The sequence below is a fragment of the Cherax quadricarinatus genome, chromosome 29 (assembly GCF_038502225.1).
Source record: "Cherax quadricarinatus isolate ZL_2023a chromosome 29, ASM3850222v1, whole genome shotgun sequence".
NCBI classification, from domain to species: Eukaryota; Metazoa; Arthropoda; class Malacostraca; order Decapoda; family Parastacidae; genus Cherax; species Cherax quadricarinatus.
Window position 1 is genome coordinate 20,938,249 of NC_091320.1, and position 24,174 is coordinate 20,962,422.

General features: G+C 38.1%; 1 protein-coding gene across 5 annotated transcripts in view; it reads right to left on the reverse strand.

The window, feature by feature from the left end:
• Positions 1-24,174, reverse strand: part of Gel (Gelsolin) — a 534,558-nt gene that overhangs the window by 50,160 nt on the left and 460,224 nt on the right. For all 5 annotated transcript variants that reach the window (XR_008407326.2, XM_053779357.2, XM_053779356.2 and 2 more), the window contains exons 14-19: positions 14,474-14,568; positions 13,715-13,837; positions 13,022-13,093; positions 12,390-12,563; positions 12,006-12,116; positions 2,999-3,124 (exon numbers count right to left, since the gene is read on the reverse strand). Coding sequence is in view for 4 of the 5 variants with exons in the window: in XM_053779357.2 (XP_053635332.1) it covers positions 2,999-3,124; positions 12,006-12,116; positions 12,390-12,563; positions 13,022-13,093; positions 13,715-13,837; positions 14,474-14,568 (701 nt within the window). In the remaining variant the exon portion in view is untranslated. The remainder of the gene's footprint in view (positions 1-2,998; positions 3,125-12,005; positions 12,117-12,389; positions 12,564-13,021; positions 13,094-13,714; positions 13,838-14,473; positions 14,569-24,174) is intronic.

Below are 24,174 nucleotides of genomic sequence, written 5' to 3' on the forward strand. Positions count from 1 at the left end.
TTATAACTCTACCATACACTTTACCAGGTACACTCAACAGACTTATCCCCCTATAATTTTTGCACTCTCTTTTATCCCCTTTGCCTTTATACAAAGGAACTATGCATGCTCTCTGCCAATCCCTAGGTACCTTACCCTCTTCCATACATTTATTAAATAATTGCACCAACCACTCCAAAACTATATCCCCACCTGCTTTTAACATTTCTATCTTTATCCCATCAATCCCGGCTGCCTTACCCCCTTTCATTTTACCTACTGCCTCACGAACTTCCCCCACACTCACAACTGGCTCTTCCTCACTCCTACAAGATGTTATTCCTCCTTGCCCTATACACGAAATCACAGCTTCCCTATCTTCATCAACATTTAACAATTCCTCAAAATATTCCCTCCATCTTCCCAATACCTCTAACTCTCCATTTAATAACTCTCCTCTCCTATTTTTAACTGACAAATCCATTTGTTCTCTAGGCTTTCTTAACTTGTTAATCTCACTCCAAAACTTTTTCTTATTTTCAACAAAATTTGTTGATAACATCTCACCCACTCTCTCATTTGCTCTCTTTTTACATTGCTTCACCACTCTCTTAACTTCTCTCTTTTTCTCCATATACTCTTCCCTCCTTGCATCACTTCTACTTTGTAAAAAAACTTCTCATATGCTAACTTTTTCTCCCTTACTACTCTCTTTACATCATCATTCCACCAATCGCTCCTCTTCCCTCCTGCACCCACTTTCCTGTAACCACAAACTTCTGCTGAACACTCTAACACTACATTTTTAAACCTACCCCATACCTCTTCGACCCCATTGCCTATGCTCTCATTAGCCCATCTATCCTCCAATAGCTGTTTATATCTTACCCTAACTGCCTCCTCTTTTAGTTTATAAACCTTCACCTCTCTCTTCCCTGATGCTTCTATTCTCCTTGTATCCCATCTACCTTTTACTCTCAGTGTAGCTACAACTAGAAAGTGATCTGATATATCTGTGGCCCCTCTATAAACATGTACATCCTGAAGTCTACTCAACAGTCTTTTATCTACCAATACATAATCCAACAAACTACTGTCATTTCGCCCTACATCATATCGTGTATACTTATTTATCCTCCTTTTTACCCTATATAAAAGAACTACTCATGCTCTCTGCCAATCATAAGGTATCTTACCTTTCATGCATATAATGAACAAATAGATCAACTACTGCTTTTAATAACTTAGTCTTAATCCCATTTGCCACAGATGCGTAACCTCTTTCATTTTATCCACTGCTTATGCACTTTCCCCACAACCATCTCTGCCTCTTCCTTGCTCCTATAAGCAGGTATTCCTCCCTGCCCAACACAAAAAATCACTGTCTCCCTTTCATCATCAACATTTAACAACTTAAAATATTCCCCCCATATTTTCAGTACATCCACTTCCCCATTTAACTCTTATTTTTAACTGCTAGGTCCCTTTGCTCCCCAGCAAAATTTGCTGATAAAGACTCACCCATTCTCTTACTGGCTTTCCTTGAGCACTCTCTCACTACTGTCAACCTTTTTTCTTCTCTCCATTATACTCTGGCTTCTGTATATCACTGATACATGGATTTTTTCCTTTACCACCCTCTGCACATATATTCTTAAAATCATACCCCTTTCATTCCTTGGCACCAATCTCCACTCCTGACAAATTTTACTGAAATCTAAAAATTCAAGTTCATTCAACAGTTAAGCTGAAAACACTACTACAACTTACAGTCTGACTGAACACACTACTCCATCTCACAGTCTGATTAAACACACTACATCCCACAATCTGAACACTACTCCATCCCACAGTCTGAACACACTACTCCATCCCAGTCTGACTGAACACACTACTCCATCCTACAGTCTGACTGAACACACTACTCCATCCCACAGTCTGACTGAACACACTACTCCATCCCACAGTCTGACTGAACACATTACTCCATCCCACAGTCTTCAGCATGGATATTACGTGATGTATGCCTAACAATGCATAAGTTGTGCACTACTGATATTTTAGTAAATTAAATGGTAATTAAGAACTTTCCTTCTACTTTCATTGTCAATTATCACTAATATTTACAAATTACATATTTTAAATAAGCTAGCTAACAAAATAATTTTACTTCCATCTCCTCCTCTATCCTCAAAACAAAACTTATTTAGAATTGAGTACTAATGTATCTATGTTCTATTGAACTACCCATAATACAAACATACAATATGATAACATCTGCTCTTACCAGAACAGATCTTGGAGGGTGACAAAATTTTTATTGTTAAACTAGCCAAGAACTGTTGTGTTTTAAAATTGAATTAGATGTTTATTCTTAATTACATAGAATTTTCACACCTTCTCAATCACAAATAATGCAAAGATAGGTCAAAATCATTAAGAGCAAAATTCTTCTATAAACCCCTGAATTAACTCAATATAAAAATATTGTTGAAATTCAATTTAAGATATTTGTTTGGTGTATAACAGCCTATCAATATAATATTAAGGACCTAGATAGTATTAGAAGAAAGTTATGTAAACACTGCATATTGTCTCTCTGTACCAACATTAGTTTTGAGTAATATTCTCATCAACAGATTAACCTCTAGATCTACTGTACCACATTCACTGTAATAGATTATTTATATATTTATTATTAGCTTATTTTACTTAAATGCTACTTATATTTTAAAATAATTCCTCAACTCTGATGTTAAACAAGAATACATATTTTGCTGTACAAACATGCTGAACATTATCCTACAATACATGTCGCTTTCATCATTCCTTACATAAACAGCTAAAAATTTCAATTGCAATTCACCTACTAATAAATGTTGCATTATCACTAGCTTCTATTTTGTATGCAACAACAACAGATACACACATACTGTACTCTTAGGACATACATAGCATTCAGTATGACAAACTCTCATACTGGATTCCTATTGTAATACATTTTTTTATACACACTTACTTGCCACATATCTTGGTTCCATGAAGGGAAGATGGCAGTGAAGGCAGCTGGCTCCTCTCCCTGGTTGATACGTAGGATTACAGTGGAGTCCAGTGTACGCTCAGTTGGATCAGTCTTAATGTAATTCTGTGGTACAGAAATAGGATGCATCACATTAATTATGTTATAGATTGAGCCTTCATCATGCTGCATGCATGTAGGGTCACTTAACAATATTTATCCTTTTGCAGTTTTCTAATACAGTAGGGTCCATACTTATGATGTTCTGCACTGTTCCCCACTAATGATATTGGCACTTTGGAACTAAAGTGCCAGTATCATTATCATCATTATAAATATTTAATAGAAATTATTTTAATTAAATAATTTTTCTCAGTTGTTTTACCAAATACATAAATATGTATTTTGTGTGTATTCATCTTATGTATATGAAGAGAACTTACACTTGTTTAGTACAGATTGGTTAGGGACTATATATTTAATACTGTATTTAATTTTCTTAAGGGTTAATTATAAATATTTTCTCTGTTAGTTTTATACCAAATCCACTGGTATTTTAACCCTTTCAGGGTTTCGGACGTACTAGTACAGCTTACGCACCAGGGTTTTTGACGTACTAGTACGCCTAAATTCTAGTGCCCTCAAATCTAGTGAAAGCTGGTAGGCCTACATATGAAAGAATGGGTCTATGTGGTCAGTGTGCGCAGTATAAAAAAAAAATTCTGCAGCACACAGTGTGTAATGAGGAAAAAAAAACTTTGACCGTGTTTTTGGATTAAAACAGCGACTTTGCACTGTATTTTCGTATGGTATTTATTGTTGTATTCTAGTTTTCCTGGTCTCATTTTATAGAATGGAGGACATATTACAGAAATTGATATGATTTTGACTGGTTTACAAAGAAAACTACCTTGAAATTGCACTCAAAGTAGCAGAAATGTTCGATTTTTACCAAAGTTCAAAAGTAAACAAATCATGCTAAGCGTCCAATACACGTCAACTGGTGAGTCTAATATTCTTTCACAAATGCGCTGATATTATTTATACCGTTTCTACACCAATGCAGTAGTCTGCATAACAGTAAATCTTCTATTTTTTTGTGAGAATGAATTCAAAGTGGAAAGCAAAAGAATGTAAGAGGGGCATGGGAACGTGACTAATGAACAGAGGAAATGTTATTTTTGAAATTTGTGTGAAATTGGCAAAATTGCTAAATTCTGACCACTGTATTGGATAGTTGAAATCGGTAAATGGGTGGTTTCTTGTACTCATTCGATAGAAAAATGGAGTTCTAGCGAAATAGTTATGATTTTTGTCTACAAGTACACTGGAATTGGCCAAAAATAGGGCTCAAAGTGGGCAAAATCGCCGATGCGTAAACAGCGTCGAGACCGCTAACTTTGTGAGAGCATAATTCTGTAAGTTTTCCATCAAATTTCATACTTTTGGTGTCATTATGACCGGGAAAAGATTTTCTATCTTTTCACATTTTTTTTTTTTTTTTTTTTTTTTGAAATTTGGCCGACCCTGAGAACAAGTCTCTGAGAGGGCCTGTCGACCCTGAAAGGGTTAATTTAGGGAACTGAAGCTCTGTTGTTATTGTAATTATAATTATTATTATTATTGATAATTTAGAGAACTGAAGCTCTATCATTATTATAATAATAATTATTATTATTATTAATTTAGGGAACTGAAGGTCTATCATTATTGCAATAATTATAATTATTATTATTGATAATTTCGGGAACTGAAGCTCTATCATTCTAATTATAATTATTATTATTAATTTAGGGAACAAGAGCACATATTATTATTATTTTATTAATTTAGGGAACTGTTGCTCTATCATTATTGCAATAATTATAATTATTATTATTATTGATAATTTAGGGAACTGAAGCTCTATCATTATTATTATTAGTAGTATTATAATTATCATTATTATTATTATTGTTATTATTATTAATTTAGGGAACAAGAGCACATATCCAATTCCCTAGATCAAGAGACCCTCACCAGTGTCAAGGAACCTTGATGCTGGTGAGGGGCTCTTGATCTAGGGAATTGGATATGTGCTTATTATGGGGTTATAGGACCCAACATGTATTTATAAGTAACAGTTACTCTGGAATACCTAATTATATTGAATTGATGGGGACTCAGCTCTAAATGTCATAAGGGCAGATCACTCTTATGGCTGTAAGGCAGCTGAGTCAAGCCTGTTTTTCTCAATATAATAGGTTATACTATAGACACACACTCACACAATTTAAGTAAGTAGTTTATAAAGTTGTATTTCTTTTTGTAAAAGTAAAATTAAGGTGTGGTAGAATTGTGGTAACTGGAGAATTGTGCTTGGAATTGTGTTTTTTGGTGGGTGTGGGAGGAGCTTAGCTAGGCCCCTCCCTCTCTCTGACTTTTTTTTGTTGACTTCAAACTGGGAGGAACCTCTGGGTCCTTCTTCAATTTTTTTTGGGCATTATGTGTGCTCCAGGGGTGAGTTTTTATAACTTAAGTTGTGGCCATCATACCCAGGGTGACTAAAGTGTGTCAAGACACTGGTTAACCCAGAGTTTAGTCAAGAAGAGAGAAGGGCATTGTTGAGATGCACCATGTGGACTGTCCTAAGAGAACAGCTAAGGGGTATGCAGGCTTATGTTTTGAATATGTGAGTGCTGTAATTGTATATTCTGTAGCTTATAAACCTTCACCTCTCTCTTACCTGCTGCTTCCATTTTCCTTGTATCCCATTTACCTTTTACTTTCACTGCAGCTACAACTAAAAAGTGATCTGATATATCTGTGGCCCCTCTATAGACATGTACATCTTGAAGTCTACCTAACAGTCTTTTATCTACCAATACATATTCCAACAAACTACTCTCATTATGCCCTACATTGTATCTTGTACAATTATTTATCCTCTTTTTCTTAAAATACATATTACCTATAACCAAACCCCTTTCTATACAAAGTTCAATCAAAGGGCTCCCATTATCATTTATACCTGGCACCCCAAACTTACCTACCACACCCTCTTTAAATATTTCTCCTACTTTAGCATTTAGGTCACCTACCACAATTACTCTTTCACTTGATTCAAAAGTCCCTACACACTCGCTTAACATATCCCAAAATCTTTCTCTCTCCTCTACACTCCTCTCTTCTCCAGGTGCATACACACTTATTATGACCCATTTTTTGCATCCAACCCTTATTTTAACCCACATAATCCTTGAATTTATATATTTATATTCCCTCTTCTCCTTTCATAATTGATCCTTCAACATTATTGCTACCCCTTCCTTAGCTCTAACTCTCTCAGTGTACTATATATTGTAATAGATTGAATAGGTATGCACACTGGTCAGAAAGCCAAGTCTGAGTCATCAGTAAATGAGTACACTAAGTGAGGAGAGGCTGTATAGTGTATACTGTTTAGTTGGACTATGGTAGCTGCTGCTCCTGCATACTGGATATGTTCAGTGGGTGAGATAAAGATTAGCAGGTGCTCTTGCTGCACTCTCCTTCACACAGTTGCCAATTTTCCAATACTACATGTAGCCCTCTTTTCCCCTCTCTTTCTCTGTTGGCAACAATGTTGTTAGTGCAGGCTAGAGGACACCTGGATGTTATTAATCAAAGCACAGTTAAGATCTTGGTCAACTTCTCATCACTGTCCTATTTAGGAAGCGGTTCCCACATGACTGGAGAGACAGTTGATGCCTCAGTGAAATATATTATGTCTTGGTGACAGTCAAAACACCATTTGATTGACTAATAATCAAAGAGCACAAATCTTTTTCAGCACTTGGGAGCCATCATTTTCCCTGCTCTACTTTCAGAAAGTTCATCCTTCAATGGAGCCACACACTGTGACTCTTAACTTGATGCTGACAGACAATAGCAAAAGCCACTGTCTACCAGCCATCATCCAAGGCTGGGTAAATCACTGTGTTAAAAGGATTCTCTGCTACCAGTGTCTTTGTTCCCACTGATTTATGCCAAATTTGACTTTCCTTATTACCTCATAAATACACCTTTCACCCACTACTGTGTACCTCAAACAACACTACTTACATTTTACTACTCTCTAATATATCCTTATCTCACCTATGATATTTGTGCTTGGAGATCTACTATGTAAAATCATCTAAAACCAAAAAAAAAAAAAAAAGCTGGTTTGGTACATTTAATGAGTATAATAATAACCCTCTCTTTATACATCTGAACTGTACTGTGCTGTATATACTGTAGCTCTTGTTCTGTTTAATTAGCTCATATACAGGAGGCCCTCGCTTATACAGCAGGTTATGTTCCAGGCTACCGCTGTAAAGTGAAAATCGTTCTACAGTGAAACTTAGTCTTTTTATCAATTTCAATTGCATATAAAAGCCTGATAAAATGTTTAAAAGCCTGATAAAATGTTTACACTATCATATATTAAGTGAGCAACAGAACTAGGCCTAGAAAATGCATATACAACACATTAAAATATTTTCATCCTTAGCTTATAGCGAGTGGTGAATATATTTATAGTAGGAAGTCTGAATTAATGAAGAATGGGTATAACTGAAAACTACTGCATTAGGACTAAATCTCAGGAATAAATCTCCAAGTATAACATGGGTGCCTCAGTCGTCACGTGAGGTCACAGACCCTGAGCTGCTTTGGGGATTAGTGTGGACGGTTACAAAGCATGGCTTGCTTCTGCAGTGTTTTAAAAATTGAGGTTGGAGAGTTGAAGGAGGAGGTCTTGCTTCTCCAGGAGGAGATTAGGAGGCTGAAGGTCCACCTCAATGGGTCTGGGAGAGAGTGTGAGGTGGCTGGAGTTGTGGGGAATGAGGCTTCAAGTGAGGTGCAGTCTGTCTCTCGCTGTGAGGAGGCTGTAGGTGGGGAGGTAGCAACGGCTACCAGCAGTGAGGTGCAGTCCAGCACCTGCTACAAGTGGCGAGTGGTTCACAGTAATGGAAGGCGCATCAGAGTAAGGAAAGTTAAGAGTGAAGACTTGAAGGTAGGAAATCGCTTCTCTGTTCTTCAGGATGAATGTACTTCAGTGGCCAGTGAAGGTAAGGGTACTACTGCCCCTGCTAATGGAGGTAAGCGCATTCTTGTGGTTGGTGACTCTCAGGTAAGATACATTGACCGTGCTTTTTGTAATAGGAATAAGAAGATGAGAGATAGAGTGTGCTTCCCTGGAGCTGGTGTTGGGGACATTGTCAACAGGCTGGATAATATCATGTCAGGTAATGGGAACAAGCCCATTATCTGTCTCAGTGCTGGTGGAAATGATATTGGGAAGGGTAGGAGAGAAGAGCTGCTAGATAAGTACAGGTCAGCTATAGATTTCATTAAGTCTAAGGGAGGGATCCCAATCATATGTAGCATCTTGCCTAGAAGGGGAGTAGGAAATGAATGGTTGTCTAGGGCAATTGGTGTAAATTGCTGGCTAGACAGATACTGCAAGGAACTTGCAATCCCATTCATTGACAACTGGAACAACTTTTATGGCAAACATGATATGTATGCAAGGGATGGGGTACATCTCTCTGGGGCTGGGGTGGTAGCACTTGCAGACTCGATTGAGAAGGCCATTGGTGAAATGCCTATGATTTTAAACTGATGGAAGATAGAGGTATGGGTGTGTGTGGGAAACAAGCAGGTTGCAACACTTGGGTTGGAAACAGTAAATGTATAAAAGGCATTCAGCATGAAGTTATAAATAAAGACAATAGATCAGGTCAGCAAACAAAGGGGGACAGCAGAGGGCAGCAAGGGACTAGCTCCCTTAAGGTTTACTATACTAATAGCAGGAGTGTAAGAAATAAGATAGATGAGCTAAGATTAATTGCAAGTGCAGGAAACATAGATATTATTGCTATAACAGAGACCTGGCTCAATCTGAAAGATAGAGAGATGCCCTCTGAATGTCACATACAAGGCTATAAATTATTCCACACTGACAGGGTCAACAGGAAAGGTGGTGGAGTAGCGATGTATGTCAGAGACAATTTAAATTGTTGTGTTAGACAAGATATTAAATTAGAAGCGTCAGCCACTGAATCTGTTTGGTTACAGCTTCTCGAGGGCCGAGAAAAACTAATTTTGGGTGTGATTTACAGGGCCCCAAATCTTGATAGGGAGTGCAGTAAACTTCTATGGGACGAAATTCGTAAGGCATCTACATACAAAAATGTTGTGCTAATGGGAGATTTCAACTATAGACAGATTGACTGGAGCAATTTGACAGGAAATTTAGAGTCAGGTGACTTTCTTGATACGATCCAGGATTGTTTTTTAAAACAGTTTGTGACAGAGCCAACTAGGGGAAATAACCTCCTTGACTTGGTTCTTGCCAGTAGGGAAACACTAATTAATAATCTTGAGGTTAATGACGAGCTTGGGGAAAGTGATCACAAATCACTCAGTTTTAATATATCATGGAATTCCCCTAATAATGGCAATCAAGTCTCCGTCCCTGACTTTCGCTTGGCTGATTTCATAGGACTGAAAAATTACTTAGGTGGGCTGAACTGGAATGACCTGACTAAGGGTCAGGTAGGTGGTGATGGTTGCCGATATGATGCTTTCCAGGGCATAGTTCTAGCTGCTCAGTCAAATTATGTTCCAAATAGGGAAATCAGATCAAACAAAAATGATCCTAAATGGATGAACAATAGATTAAAATATCTGACTGGTCAAAAGAGAGGCATATATAGGCAAATCAAAAGAGGAGAGGGGCAATTGAGAAATCGATATATTCAGTTAAAGAGAGAAATAAAAAAGGGAATTAGAAAAGCAAAAAGAGATTATGAGGTTAAAGTTGCAAGAGAATCGAAGACTAACCCAAAAGGATTCTTTCAGGTATACAGAAGTAAGATCAGGGACAAGATAGGCCCACTCAAAAGTTCCTCGGGTCAGCTCACTGACAGTGATAAGGAAATGTGTAGAATTTTTAACACATACTTCCTCTCAGTTTTTACACAGGAGGATACCAGCGATATTCCAGTAATGATAAATTATGTAGAACAGGACGATAATAAACTGTGCACTATTAGGGTCACAAGTGACATGGTCCTTAGACAAATAGATAAATTAAAACCTAACAAATCCCCAGGCCCTGATGAACTGTATGCAAGGGTTCTAAAGGAATGTAAAGAGGAGCTTAGCACACCTTTGGCTAATCTTTTCAACATATCACTACAAACTGGCATGGTGCCAGATAAGTGGAAAATGGCAAATGTGATAACTATTTTCAAAACAGGTGACAGGTCCTTAGCTTCGAACTATAGACCAATAAGCCTAACCTCCATAGTGGGAAAATTTATGGAATCAATAATTGCCGAGGCAGTTCGTAGCCACCTTGAAAAGCTAATCAACGAATCTCAGCATGGTTTTACAAAGGGGCGTTCCTGCCTTACGAATTTATTAACTTTTTTCACTAAGGTATTTGAAGAGGTAGATCATGGTAATGAATATGATATTGTGTATATGGACTTCAGTAAGGCTTTTGACAGGGTCCCACATCAGAGACTATTGAGGAAAATTAAAGCACATGGAATAGGAGGAGAAATTTTTTCCTGGATAGAGGCATGGTTGACAAATAGGCAGCAGAGAGTTTGCATAAATGGGGAGAAATCAGAGTGGGGAAGTGTCACGAGCGGTGTTCCACAGGGGTCAGTGTTGGGCCCCCTGCTGTTCACAATCTACATAAACGACATAGATGAGGGCATAAAGAGCGACATCGGCAAGTTTGCCGATGACACCAAAATAGGCCGTCGAATTCATTCTGACGAGGACATTCGAGCACTCCAGGAAGATTTGAATAGGCTGATGCAGTGGTCGGAGAAGTGCCAGATGCAGTTTAATATAGACAAATGCAAAGTTCTAAATGTTGGACAGGACAATAACCATGCCACATATAAACTAAATAATGTAGATCTTAATATTACGGATTGCGAAAAAGATTTAGGAGTTCTGGTTAGCAGTAATCTGAAACCAAGACAACAGTGCATAAGTGTTCGCAATAAAGCTAATAGAATCCTTGGCTTCATATCAAGAAGTATAAATAATAGGAGTCCTCAGGTTGTTCTTCAACTCTATACATCCTTGGTTAGGCCTCATTTAGATTATGCTGCACAGTTTTGGTCACCGTATTACAGAATGGATATAAATTCTCTGGAAAATGTACAAAGGAGGATGACAAAGTTGATCCCATGTATCAGAAACCTTCCCTATGAGGATAGACTAAGGGCCCTGAAACTGCACTCTCTAGAAAGACGTAGAATTAGGGGGGATATGATTGAGGTGTATAAATGGAAGACAGGAATAAATAAAGGGGATGTAAATAGTGTGCTGAAAATATCTAGCCTAGACAGGACTCGCAGCAATGGTTTTAAGTTGGAAAAATTCAGATTCAGGAAGGATATAGGAAAGTACTGGTTTGGTAATAGAGTTGTGGATGAGTGGAACAAACTCCCAAGTACCGTTATAGATGCCAGAACGTTGTGTAGCTTTAAAAATAGGTTGGATAAATACATGAGTAGATGTGGGTGGGTGTGAATTAGACCTGATAGCTTGTGCTACCAGGTCGGTTGCCGTGTTCCTCCCTTAAGTCAATGTGACCTGACCTGACTAGGTTGGGTGCATTGGCTTAAGCCGGTAGGAGACTTGGACCTGCCTCGCATGGGCCAGTAGGCCTTCTGCAGTGTTCCTTCGTTCTTATGTTCTTATGTTCTTAAATATTCAACTTACAAAAAAATTCCTAAATTAACATTATAAGTTGTAGGCCTACTGTAAACATATTGAGGGTGTACATAATTTGGATTCTATTTTATGGCTTTACATCTCACAAGGATACAGAGTAGTTGTATTTGTTCAGTTTAATCTGTGTATACTGATGTATAATTTCTGTAATGGAAGTATGTCTAATTACACTGCACTATGACAATTACAAGAGGTAATCAGAAACCGATAAAGAGAGACATAAAAGAACCTATCTTACCTCTGCCATAGCGAAGGCTTTCTCTTTTTCCTGGTCATCAGAGCCTTGTCCTACCCAAACGTATATTTCATCACCAGAGTCCAAAACCATAACGTCATCCTCATTCAGGTCCTGTAGGGATAAAGTGACAGAAAGTTAATGTATGTACTTATGATACTTGGCTTGTCCTACAACTTTTTTCGCAGTAGCTGATATAAGCACAGATTATGCTCTACTATGATGAGTTTTTTGTAATTCATAATACCCCTTTTAAACAGTATTATCTGATTCACTGTAGCCTATTGTGGTGCCTTATTTAAAGTAGATTCTGCTGACATATTAATATACATACTGTACATAAAGGCAGGTATCAAACTAAAAAATATTTTGGTGATATCTACTCACCTCCTGGGAGAAGTAGGACACCTCATTGACTCTGAGGCAGCCAGCAGGAGAGATAGTACAGTGGAAGAGTCTGGGGTACAGCAGAGGTTTGTCCAGATCACGAACAGTTTGGTATTCACCCTTGCCACCGAGACCAGCCCAGAAGTCATCACTCTCTTCTCCTTCAGCGACCACCTTGTTTAAACCATAATAATATAGAGCATGGGTGCAGCATTATCATTCCTTGAGACATTAAATGAAAGGTAATGTTCTAGACTCTAATCTCAAGACATATTTTCCCATCATTTGAGACAAGAAGAAAATTACTTTCTACTGTATTTGTCATATTTTGTGAAAATTCATTATGTTTAAAAGTGCACTGATATAACTTAACCTCTTAGATTCACAAATTTTAACTGTACAGAACATGTTAAATTAAAAGCTTAAAAATATGAAACCAGAAATTAATGAAAAAGGAAGAGAGCATTGAAACATTAATTTTGTTTTGTAATTCTTCTTCTTGTAAGGTATCAAATAACTTATATTCCCTGCTGAAGATAAGGTACTTTGAATATAAGATTTTCCTGAAATTTTAGGTTTTACCAAAAATTTACTACAAAGGTGATGAATATGACAAACATTGATGTGCATACCTCCAGTTCATGGCCCGGAGACACCAGCTCTGCTACCTTCTCACCCATGCTCTTCTCCTCTTCACTTGCTCCCTACATAGTCAAAACATACACCATTTAAATACAATAAAACCATCATAATAATATCTATCCACAAATCATTATTCTAAATCAGTACTGGTTGAAGAATTGTCTTAAATTTGTTTTGCTGTGTTTCATTACAATAAGTCATTGCATTAATATGTTGATTCATGTCTACGATTGCATGAATACTTGGATATCACCATCTTCACCTCTTACAAGCACTACATCCTTAAAAACAGTCAGTGCAAGAGAATAATTATACTCCATGAAAAAACAGATTAGAATGTATATGTGTATTAATTATAAAAATTTTCCTTTTCCATGTTCATAGTAAGAGATAAATGTATGTGTAGCCTGGTGCCTCCTGCAAGGTGCATTATTCATAATACTGTCAGCTCTCAGTAACGATGCTAGTGTGCTCAAGTTGGTGTGGCTGCAGCTGAGCTCAGCATACTTAATAAACAATGAAAGGTGCAAAAAACAGGAAAACACCAAAACCAAAGGTCAACAAAAACAAAATTCAACTCTTCTCTAACTACTTTGATTCTTTCACACATACTGACTGTTCTTAAACAACGTTAATTTGTAACAATCATAAGAAACAAAAATTGTAGAAACAGGTTTGCAAACCTTGCCAATCCAGAGGTAAGTTTTGCCTGGAGTCTCCAGAACAAAGGCATCATCGGAGTTGAGTGAGCTAGCCTTCTCTGGCAGCTGGACAGCACGTGTGTCAAAGTCACATGTTCCACGCACCTGAAACATTTGCCCAAAACATTTATAGCATGTATAATTACCAATAATAACAAACATATTTCCAAGCTATAGTACAGTGGAACCTCAAAAATCGAACTGCTCCCAACACAACCAATTATGTAAGTGTATTTTTGTAAGTGCTTTTATAAGTGTATTTTTGAGGGTCTGAAATAGACTAATCTAATTTACAATATTCCTGATGAGAATAAATTCATTCGGTAAAGGAACTCGAACAGTCTTCTGGACCGAAGAAAGTTCGATATTTGAGGTTCCACTGTATTTTGTTTACATAGCTTATATGATTTAATACTCTGCTTTACTTACAATTAAGTAAATAAAGTAATAAAGCAGCAGATGCATATGGATCCTCAAAGATAAAAATAGAAAATAAAATTAAAAGATTTCTTTCAATAGACCATACACAAAAGTTACAGTAGTCAGATTTACATACCATTTGGTAGTAACTAATAATACTTTAGGTTTAGCACTTAAAATTATTATATCATTTTTATTACTGTTGTACCCATATTGTGTCAAGTTATATGGTGTATCATTCATAAACTCAAATAAAAGTACTGAACACTGAAGAGCAAAAATTTTAACTTTGATACAGGTTCATAATTAAATAGTGCTTACCTGGAAGAGTCTTGTGCCATCAACATCATATGTGTCATGATCGTGAACATTCTTGAAGCCAGAAGCCTTACCACCGAGGAATATAACCATACGACCTGAAATATTTTTTTATTTACAATGTAGTAAGTCATTTTAACCCTCTGAGGGTCAGGACCCTCATTCTCAAACTTGCTCAGCTCACTCTGATAAACTGTGAGTGGTACATTTGGGCCTAGATATGAGAGAATACATCTATGTGGTATGTGTGCACCACATAAAACAGATCCTGCAGCACACTGTGTATAATGAGAGAAAAAAAATGAAATCATGATTTTTCGATTAAAACAGCAACTTTGCAGTGTTTTTTCGTATGTTTTTTATAGTTGTATTTGCGATTTCTTGGTCTCATTTGATAGAATGGAAGACATATTACAGAAATAGACATGATTTTGATTGGTTTTCGCACTGGAAATGGCTTGAAACTGAGCTCAAAGTAGCAGAAATGTTAAATTTTTGCCGATATTCAAGAGTAAACAAACGACCTCACACGTCTAATACACGTCGGCTGGTGGGTCTAATATACATTCACAAATATGGTGATGATATTTATACAATTATTACAGTATTGCATAACAGTAAATCTTCTATTTTTTGGTGTGAATAAAAATTCATTATGTGAATAAAAAATCAAAATCTTAAGGTTAAACAGAAAATTTAAAAAAAAAAAAAAAAGCTTCTTCTTATGAAATGGTAAAGAATCTTTTTCTGAAGGTAAAAAAACAAAAAGTACCAAATTTGATGGAAAAAAACTGACGAAATTAGGTTTTTGTGAATTTTGCTGTGTCAGCGATATTTACACATTAGCGATTTTGCCCACTTTGAGTCAGAGTTTAGGCCAATTATATTACAGTCCCCAAATTCTTAGCTATATCGCTAGTATGCCTTCCACTCTATTGACTGAGTACAAGAAACTGCCCATTCAGCTATTTCCACTACTCAGTAAAGTCATCAGAATTTGGTAATTAGGCTAATTTCACCAAAAAATTCAAGAAATACCAATTTCAAAATAGGGTCCAGAATAAATAGTGCTGACATTCCTGGCAGATTCTGAAGAGAAGTTACAGAGATTGGTGGATGAATTTGGTAGGGTGTGCAAAAGAAGAAAATTGAAAGTGAATACGGGAAAGAGTAAGGTTATGAGGATAACAAAAAGATTAGGTGATGAAAGATTGGATATCAGATTGGAGGGAGAGAGTATGGAGGAGGTGAATGTATTCAGATATTTGGGAGTGGACGTGTCAGCGGATGGGTCTATGAAAGATGAGGTGAATCATAGAATTGATGAGGGGAAAAGGGTGAGTGGTGCACTTAGGAGTCTGTGGAGACAAAGAACTTTGTCCTTGGAGGCAAAGAGGGGAATGTATGAGAGTATAGTTTTACCAACGCTCTTATATAATAATCTTTATTTACTACAAGTACATGTACATGGTATACAGTCCTAGCTGACAACAATGACATACTACTAGATAGAAAGCCACTTGTTATGCTGAGCATCTCGGGCAATTTAGGTCAGTGTCCCTGGATGCGACCCACACCAGTCGACTAACACCCAGGTACCCATTTTACTGATGGGGAACATAGACAACAGGTGGAAAGAAACACGCCCAATGTTTCTACTCTGGCTGGGAATCGAACCCAGGCCCTCGCCGTGTGAAGCGAGAGCGTTAACCACCAGGCCACCAGAGCCCCTATATGGGTGTGAAGCATGGGTAATGAATGTTGCAGTGAGGAGAAGGCTGGAGGCAGTGGAGATGTCATGTCTGAGAGCAATGTGTGGTGTGAATATAATGCAGAGAATTCGTAGTTTGGAAGTTAGAAGGAGGTGCGGGATTACCAAAACTGTTGTCCAGAGGGCTGAGGAAGGGTTGTTGAGGTGGTTCGGACATGTGGAGAGAATGGAGCGAAACAGAATAACTTCAAGAGTGTATCAGTCTGTAGTGGAAGGAAGGCGGGGTAGGGGTCGGCCTAGGAAAGGTTGGAGGGAGGGGGTAAAGGAGGTTTTGTGTGCGAGGGGCTTGGACTTCCAGCAGGCATGCGTGAGCATGTTTGATAGGAGTGAATGGAGACAAATGGTTTTTAATACTTGACGTGCTGTTGGAGTGTGAGCAAAGTAACATTTATGAAGGGGTTCAGGGAAACCGGCAGGCTGGACTTGAGTCCTGGAGATGGGAAGTACAGTGCCTGCACTCTGAAGGAGGGGTGTTAATGTTGCAGTTTAAAAACTGTAGTGTAAAGCACCCTTCTGGCAAGACAGTGATGGAGTGAATGATGGTGAAAGTTTTTCTTTTTCGGGCCACCCTGCCTTGGTGGGAATCGGCCAGTGTGATAATAAAAAAATAATAATAATTCCTGGCACCAAAATAACATTTTCTATGTTCATCAGTTATATTCCCAGGTCTCTCCAATATTACACATGAATTCCATTTAGACTTTTTATTCACAAAAAAATATAAAATTTACTGTTATGCAGACTAGTTCATTATTGTAATAATTGTATAAATAATGTTAGTGCATTCCTAAAAGTGTATTAGACTGGTCAGATGGACACGTATTATAATATTGGCAAAAATCAAACGTTTCTACTAATTCGAACTCAATTTCAAGCTTCTTTCGGTCCCAAAACCAATCAAAATCATCTCTGTTTCTGTAACATATCTTCCATTCTATCAACTGAAACCAAGAAACCGAGAATGCAACTATAAAAAACATACAAATATATACCTCTAAATCACTGCTTTAAACCAAAAACTGTTGCAGTTTTTTACCTCCATTACACACTGCCTGCTGCAGGATTTTTTTGTATAATACACACTTACCACAGACCCATTCTCTCAAATCTAGGCCCAAATTTACCACTCACAGCTTATTTGAGTGAGCTGAGCTCATGACATAGAACTAGCGGACTGACCCGGGCTTCAAAGCCACAGAACAACAGGACCCATCCTTAGAGGGTTAAAAAGGTTAAAAATTTCCCAATTCTTTCAATAATAAACACCTGTAGTATATCATTCTTGGAATAAGTCAACTTCAGGGAATAATGTTCAGGAATATATGTACTTCTAGTACTGTATAAAACATTTAACATTTTATGTAGGCCTGCACAGTCATGTTACCTCTTGAGGAAATTCTTGGGAAGCAATCATTATTGAAACTGCAAAAATATATATATAATAAATACCGAGGTGTAATAATCCAACTGACAAAGTAAAATTTTGATTTAATATTCTCTGATTTAACATTAAAGTATAAAAGTAAAATAAAAAATTATTTTTTATGAGTCATAGCAAGAAGTTACAATAATTATACAGTGGACCCTCGCCTAATGATATTAATCCGTTCCTGAGAGCTCAATGTAAGGCAAAATTATCGTTATCCGAATTAATTTTCCCCATAAGAAATAATGGAAATCAAATTAATCCGTTCCTGACACCCCAAAGTATGAAAAAAAAAATTTACCACATGAAATATTAATTTTAATACACACAAACTGAAGAAGACATGTACAATTACATGACACTTACCTTTATTGAAGATCTGGTGATGAGTGATGGGATGGAAGGAGGGGAGAGTGTGGATGGTGTTAATGTTTAGAAGGGGAATCCCCTTCCATTAGGACTTAAGGTGTCAAGTTCTTTTCCGGGGTTACTTCCCTTCTTTTAATGCCACTAGGACCAGCTTGAGTCACTAGACCTCTGTCGCACAACATATCTGTCCACAGAGCTCTGTACCTCCAGTTCCTTTAAGATTTGTCTAAAATGGGCCATAACATTGTCATTGTAATAGTCACCAGCACGGCTTGCAATAGCTGTGTTAGGGTGATTTTCATCCATAAAGGTTTGCAGTTCAACCCACTTTGCACACATTTCCTTAATCTTTGAAGTAAGCACAATGGATTCCACAACTGGCATAGGCATCTCAGGGTTAGCCCCAAACCCTTCAAAATCTTTCTTAATTTCCATACTAATTCTCACCCTTTTTATCGCAGGGTTGGCACTAGAAGCTTTCTTGGCTAGCTTGTAAACACTGGGCTCAGGCCACATGTGGACGCGTCTCGAATGGAACGAATCGCGTTGGGTGAGTTTTTTAGCGCTAGCCGAGGCAAAATTTTTGCGTTAAAATGTATCGCTAGGCGGATTTAACGTTATGCGATGCGTTCATTAGGCGAGGGTCCACTGTACATTCAAATCAATAGTTTTTATTTTAATTTTATTATAATATGGATATACGTAATTTAATACAACTGAAGGATCAGTTGGACAAATTAATCATAAAGCTTACATACTCATTAAATTTAGACCTGTTATAAATTGTTGAGTATAAGTACAACTGAAGTACAGCAGTACCTCGAGTTTCAAACAGCTCCCAACTTGAACAATTATGTAAGTGTACTTTGGTAAGTGCTTTTGTAAGTGTATTTTTGGGGGTCTGAAACAAACTAATCTAATTTATATTATTCCTTATGGGAACAAATTCGTTTGGTATCAGCACTCGAACAGCCTTCTGGAACAAATTAAGTTCGTAACTCAAGGTACCACTGTAATCCATTACAATCACAAGTACAATGAGACACGGGGTCTGAAATGGACTAATCTAATTTACATTATTCCTTATGGGAACAAATTTGTTTGGTATCGGCACTCGAACAGCCTTCTGGAACGAATTAAGTTCATAACTCGAGGTACCACTGTAATCCATTACAATCACAAGTACAATGAGACATGTTGCAATGATGGGTTGGTCAATTACAAATAAATTATACCAGTTCATTAACCTGCATTTTATGGAGTGGGTGAATTGAGGTGGTGAAATCGAAACGAGAATTTACAGACAGTTAATGGATATAACCTTAATGCGAGATTTTAATAGGTGCTTTTAAATATTAATAAATTTTTATGCCTTTTATTTGCAGCATATCTGAGGGGGCCTATGATTAAGATGTACATACAGCTGACCATCAGTTAACATGGTAGTTACATTCTTGAAAACAGTGTGTAAGGTATGGGCGTGAGGCATGGGTTGTGAATGTTGCAACAAGGAGAAGGCTGGAGGCAGTGGAGATATCATGTCTGAGGGCAATGTGTGGTGTGAATATAATGTAGAGAATCTGTAGTTTGGAGACTAGGAGGAGGTGTTGGATTACCAAACCTATTATCCAGAGGGCTGAGGAGGGGTTACTGAGATGGTTTGGACATGTAGAGAGGGTAGAATGAAACAGAATGACTTTGAGAGTGTATAAATCTGTAGTGGAGGGAAGGCGGGGTAGGGGTCGGCCTAGGAAAGGTTGGAGGGATGGGGTAAAGGAGGTTTTGTGTGCGAGGGGCTTGGACTTCCAGCAGGTGTGCGTGAGCATGTTAGATAGGAGCAAACGGAGAAAAATGATTTTTAGAACTTGATGTGCTGTTGGAGTATAAGCAAAGTAACATTTATGAAGGGATTCAGGGAAACCGGCAGGCCAGACTTGATTCCTGGAGATGGGAAATACAATGCTGGCACTCTGAAGGAAGGGTGTTAATGTTGCAGCTTTATAACTGTAGTGTAAGCATACCTCTGGCAAGACAATGATGGAGTGAATAATGATGAGAGTTTTTCTTTTTTGGGCCACCCTACCTTGGTGGAAAACGGCTGATTTAAATTTAAAAATTTTAAAAAAAAAAAAAAAAAAAAAAAAATGATGATGTAATTGAAAGTGAATGTAGTGATGTGAATCAGTCAAAATTCCCATATCCATATCTGTGCTAGCAGATGGAAGTGCCTCAGTTTTTGGTTGTTCCACTCTTTGCAACTGTACAGTGGTTATAAAAGATGGATTAGAGTGGTTGGGGTTTGGGGTTACGGAGTAGACAGGAGTAGTTAGGCAGAAGGGGTTACAGTAAATGGGGTGAGGGGAGTTCAGCATAAGGGGGTTGGGATTGGGGGCCTGCTGGTGTGGGAGGTAGAGACCAAGCAGTGGTGAGGTAGGGACAGGAGCTGAGTCTGGTGTTGGGAAGTGGAGGATACTGGACAGTGAAGAAGTGTGGAAGCAGGAAGCAACAAGGCAGTGTGATGGTGACGGTGTGGGTGGTAATAGCAGTGACCCAGTGTGGGTGGGAGTGCTGTTGGTGGTAATGAGGGTGGTGGATAGCTACATGACTCAAGTGTGTGGACAGCATGTTAGGATGTGTGGGTAGTGAAAGTATAGGTAAGGTGTGGGCATGGAGCTGTGTTGGTTTGAAGCTGTGGGGAGTAGTGTGAGTGGAAGGCTTGTGGGGAAGTGGTGTGGGTGGAAGAAGTAGTTGTGTTGGTGGCCCAGTGTGGGTGGTTGTGTGGATAATGAATGACTGGGTGGGTGAGTGTACAATTGGTCAAGGTGTAGTTTAGAGATAATGGGGAAAATGTGGCCATTGAAAAATGATGTAGGTGTAGGCACGTGGTTGTGGGGAAAATTATATGGGCATATTGTGTGGGTGGAGGTTGCTGATTGGGATGGTGTAGGGAAAGGTGTGTGGTCATCAGGGAATTGTGTGGGTGGAGGTTGCTGGGTGTGCAGCAGGAAACAAGCGGCTGAGGGGAGGGAGGTTGTATGCATTAAGTAGACCTCCCATGTAAGACAATGGACTTGCCTGTATGCTCACTGTAAGATAAATGGGAAAGAACCCAGAGCATGCCGCATTTTTTCCTACTGGTACTCCATCATGTAAACTGATTAATACAGCATGTTCACCAAAAATATGCAACAATTTATATATACAAGAGACAGTGAAATGGTTAAAGAGTACAATGGATGTGTTCATCTTGCTGACACGAATAATGTATTTTTGTGTAATGTTGAGATCATAATTATCTCACAAGCTAGTCTTTTTTTTTTTAATTTCTATACCTGGTCAAGGCTTCACAGACACTTCGTAAATTGCCCCCTTATATACACCATCCCCAGCAAAAAACATTTCTTTTTTTTTTTTTTGATGCTTGCCATTCCGAGTACACTGGCAAATATTCTAATTTTAATGAACACACCTAACCTGACCTGAGCTTCACTGTCTCTGACATTCCATTGTCCTGACCTGACTCTTGGCTTCAAACTCTTTTTTTTTACGGCTCATGATTTGATAATAGTCCACAACAGACAGAAATATCAGAAATATTAGGCATGAAGAAGAGCAGGAGGCATTACATAGAATGAAAGGGGGTAAAGCAGCTGGAACTGATGGGATCATAACAGAAATGTTAAAAGCAGGGGGGAATATAGTGTTAAGAGTGGTTGGTATTTTTAATAAATGTATGAAAGAGGGGAAGGTACCTAGGGATTGGCAGAGAGCATGTATAGTTCCTTTATATAAAGGGAAGGGGGACAAAAGAGATTGTAAATATTATAGAGGAATTAGTTTACTGAGTATACCAGGAAAAGTGTACGGTAGGTTTATTATTGAAAGAATTAGACGCAAGAGAAAATAGGATTACGGATGAGCAAGGAGGTTTCAGAGTGGGTAGGGGATGTGTAGATCAAGTGTTTACATTGAAGCATATGTGTGAACAGCATTTAGATAAAGGTAGGGAAGTTTTCATTGCATTTATGGATTTAGAAAAGGCATATGATATAGTGGATAAGGAAGCATTGTGGCAGATGTTGCAAGTACAGTGGACCCCCGCATAACGATTACCTCCGAATGTGACCAATTATGTAAGTGTATTTATGTAAGTGCGTTTGTACGTGTATGTTTGGGGGTCTGAAATGGACTAATCTACTTCACAATATTTCTTATGGGAACAAATTCGGTCAGTACTGGCACCTGAACATACTTCTGGAATGAAAAAATATCGTTAACCGGGGGTCCACTGTATATGGAATAGGTAATAAGTTACTAAATGCTGTAAAGAGTTTTTCTGAGGATAGTGAGGCTCAGGTTAGGGTGTGTAGAAGAGAGGAAGACTAATTCCCAGTAAAAGTAGGTCTTAGACAGGGATGTGTAATGTCACCATGGTTGTTTAATATATTTATAGATGGGGTTGTAAAAGAAGTAAATGCTAGGGTGTTCGGGAGAGGGGTGGGATTAAATTATGGGGAATCAAATACAAAATGGGAATTGGCACAGTTACTTTTTGCTGATGATACTGTGCTTATGGGAGATTCTAAAGAAAAATTGCAAAGGTTAGCGGACGAGCTTGGGAGTGTGTTAAAGTGGAAAGTTGAAAGTGAACATAGAAAAGAGTAAGGTGATGAGGGTATCAAATGATTTAGATAAAGAAAAAATGGATATCAAATTAGAGGAGGAGGAGTATGGAAGAAGTGAATGTTTTCAGATATTTGGGAGTTCACATGTCAGCGGATGGATTTATGAAGGATGAGGTTAATCATAGAACTGAAGGAAAAAAGGCGAGTGGTGTGTTGAGGTATATGTAGAGAAAAAAAAACATTATCTATGGAGGCAAAGAAGAATGTATGAAAGTATACAGTGGTACCAACACTCTTATATGGGTGTGAAGCTTGGGTTGTAAATGCTGTAGCGAGGAGATGGTTGGAGACAGTGGAGATGTCCTGTCTAAGGGCAATGTGTGGTGTAAATATTATGCAGAAAATTCGGAGTGTGGAAATTAGGAGAAGGTGTGGAGTTAATAAAAGTATTAGTCAGAGGGCAGAAGAGGGGTTGTTGAGGTGGTTTGGTCATTTAGAGAGAATAGATCAAAGTAGAATGACATGGAGAGCTTATAAATCTGTAGGGGAAGGAAGGCGGGGTAGGGGTCGTCCTCGAAAAGGTTGGAGGGAGCGGGTAAAGGAGGTTTTGTGGGCGAGGGGCTTGGACTTCCAGCAAGCGTGCATGAACGTGTTAGATAGGAGTGATTGGAGACGAATGGTACTTGGGACCTGACGAGCTGTTGGAGTGTGAGCAGGGTAATATTTAGTGAAGGGATTCAGGGAAACTGGTTATTTTTATATAGCCGGACTTGAGTCCTGGAAATGGGAAGTACAATGCTTGCACTTTAAAGGAGGGGATTGGGATATTGGCAGTTTGGAGGGATATTTTGTGTATCTTTATATGTATATACTTCAAAACTGTTGTATTCTGAGCACCTCTGCAAAAACAGTGATTATGTGTGAGTGTGGTGAAAGTGCTGAATGATGATGAAAGTACAGTATTTTCTTTTTGGGGATTTTCTTTCTTTTTGGGTCTCCCTGCTTCGGTGGGAGATGGCTGATTTATTAAAAAAAAAAAGTTGTAAATTGTTCCACCCAACATAATGGGACTAAACAAAAAATTAAACTTTTTAACAAATTGAGCATAATATATTCCTTAAATTATAATGTTTCATCTTTTTTTTTTTTTAAGAGAAGACCATAAGCAATGTAACCCCATCACTGACAATAGATAGAACCCCAAATAAAATGACCCAGATGACAAACTTGACACATCCAACCAAATAAAACATTTTTCACAAAGGTTGCATTATGATATTTACAAATGAAAACATTCCAGTATTAAGCAAATAACAAGTAGGAGGGAAGTGAAAGTGTATAAACTAAGGGAGGAGGAAGTTCGGGTGAGATATAAGCGACTATTGGCAGAAAGGTGGGCTAGTGCAAAGATGAGTAGTGGGGGGGTTGAAGAGGGTTGGAGGAGTTTTAAAAATGCAGTATTAGAATGTGGGGCAGAAGTCTGTGGTTATAGGAGGGTGGGGGCAGGAGGAAA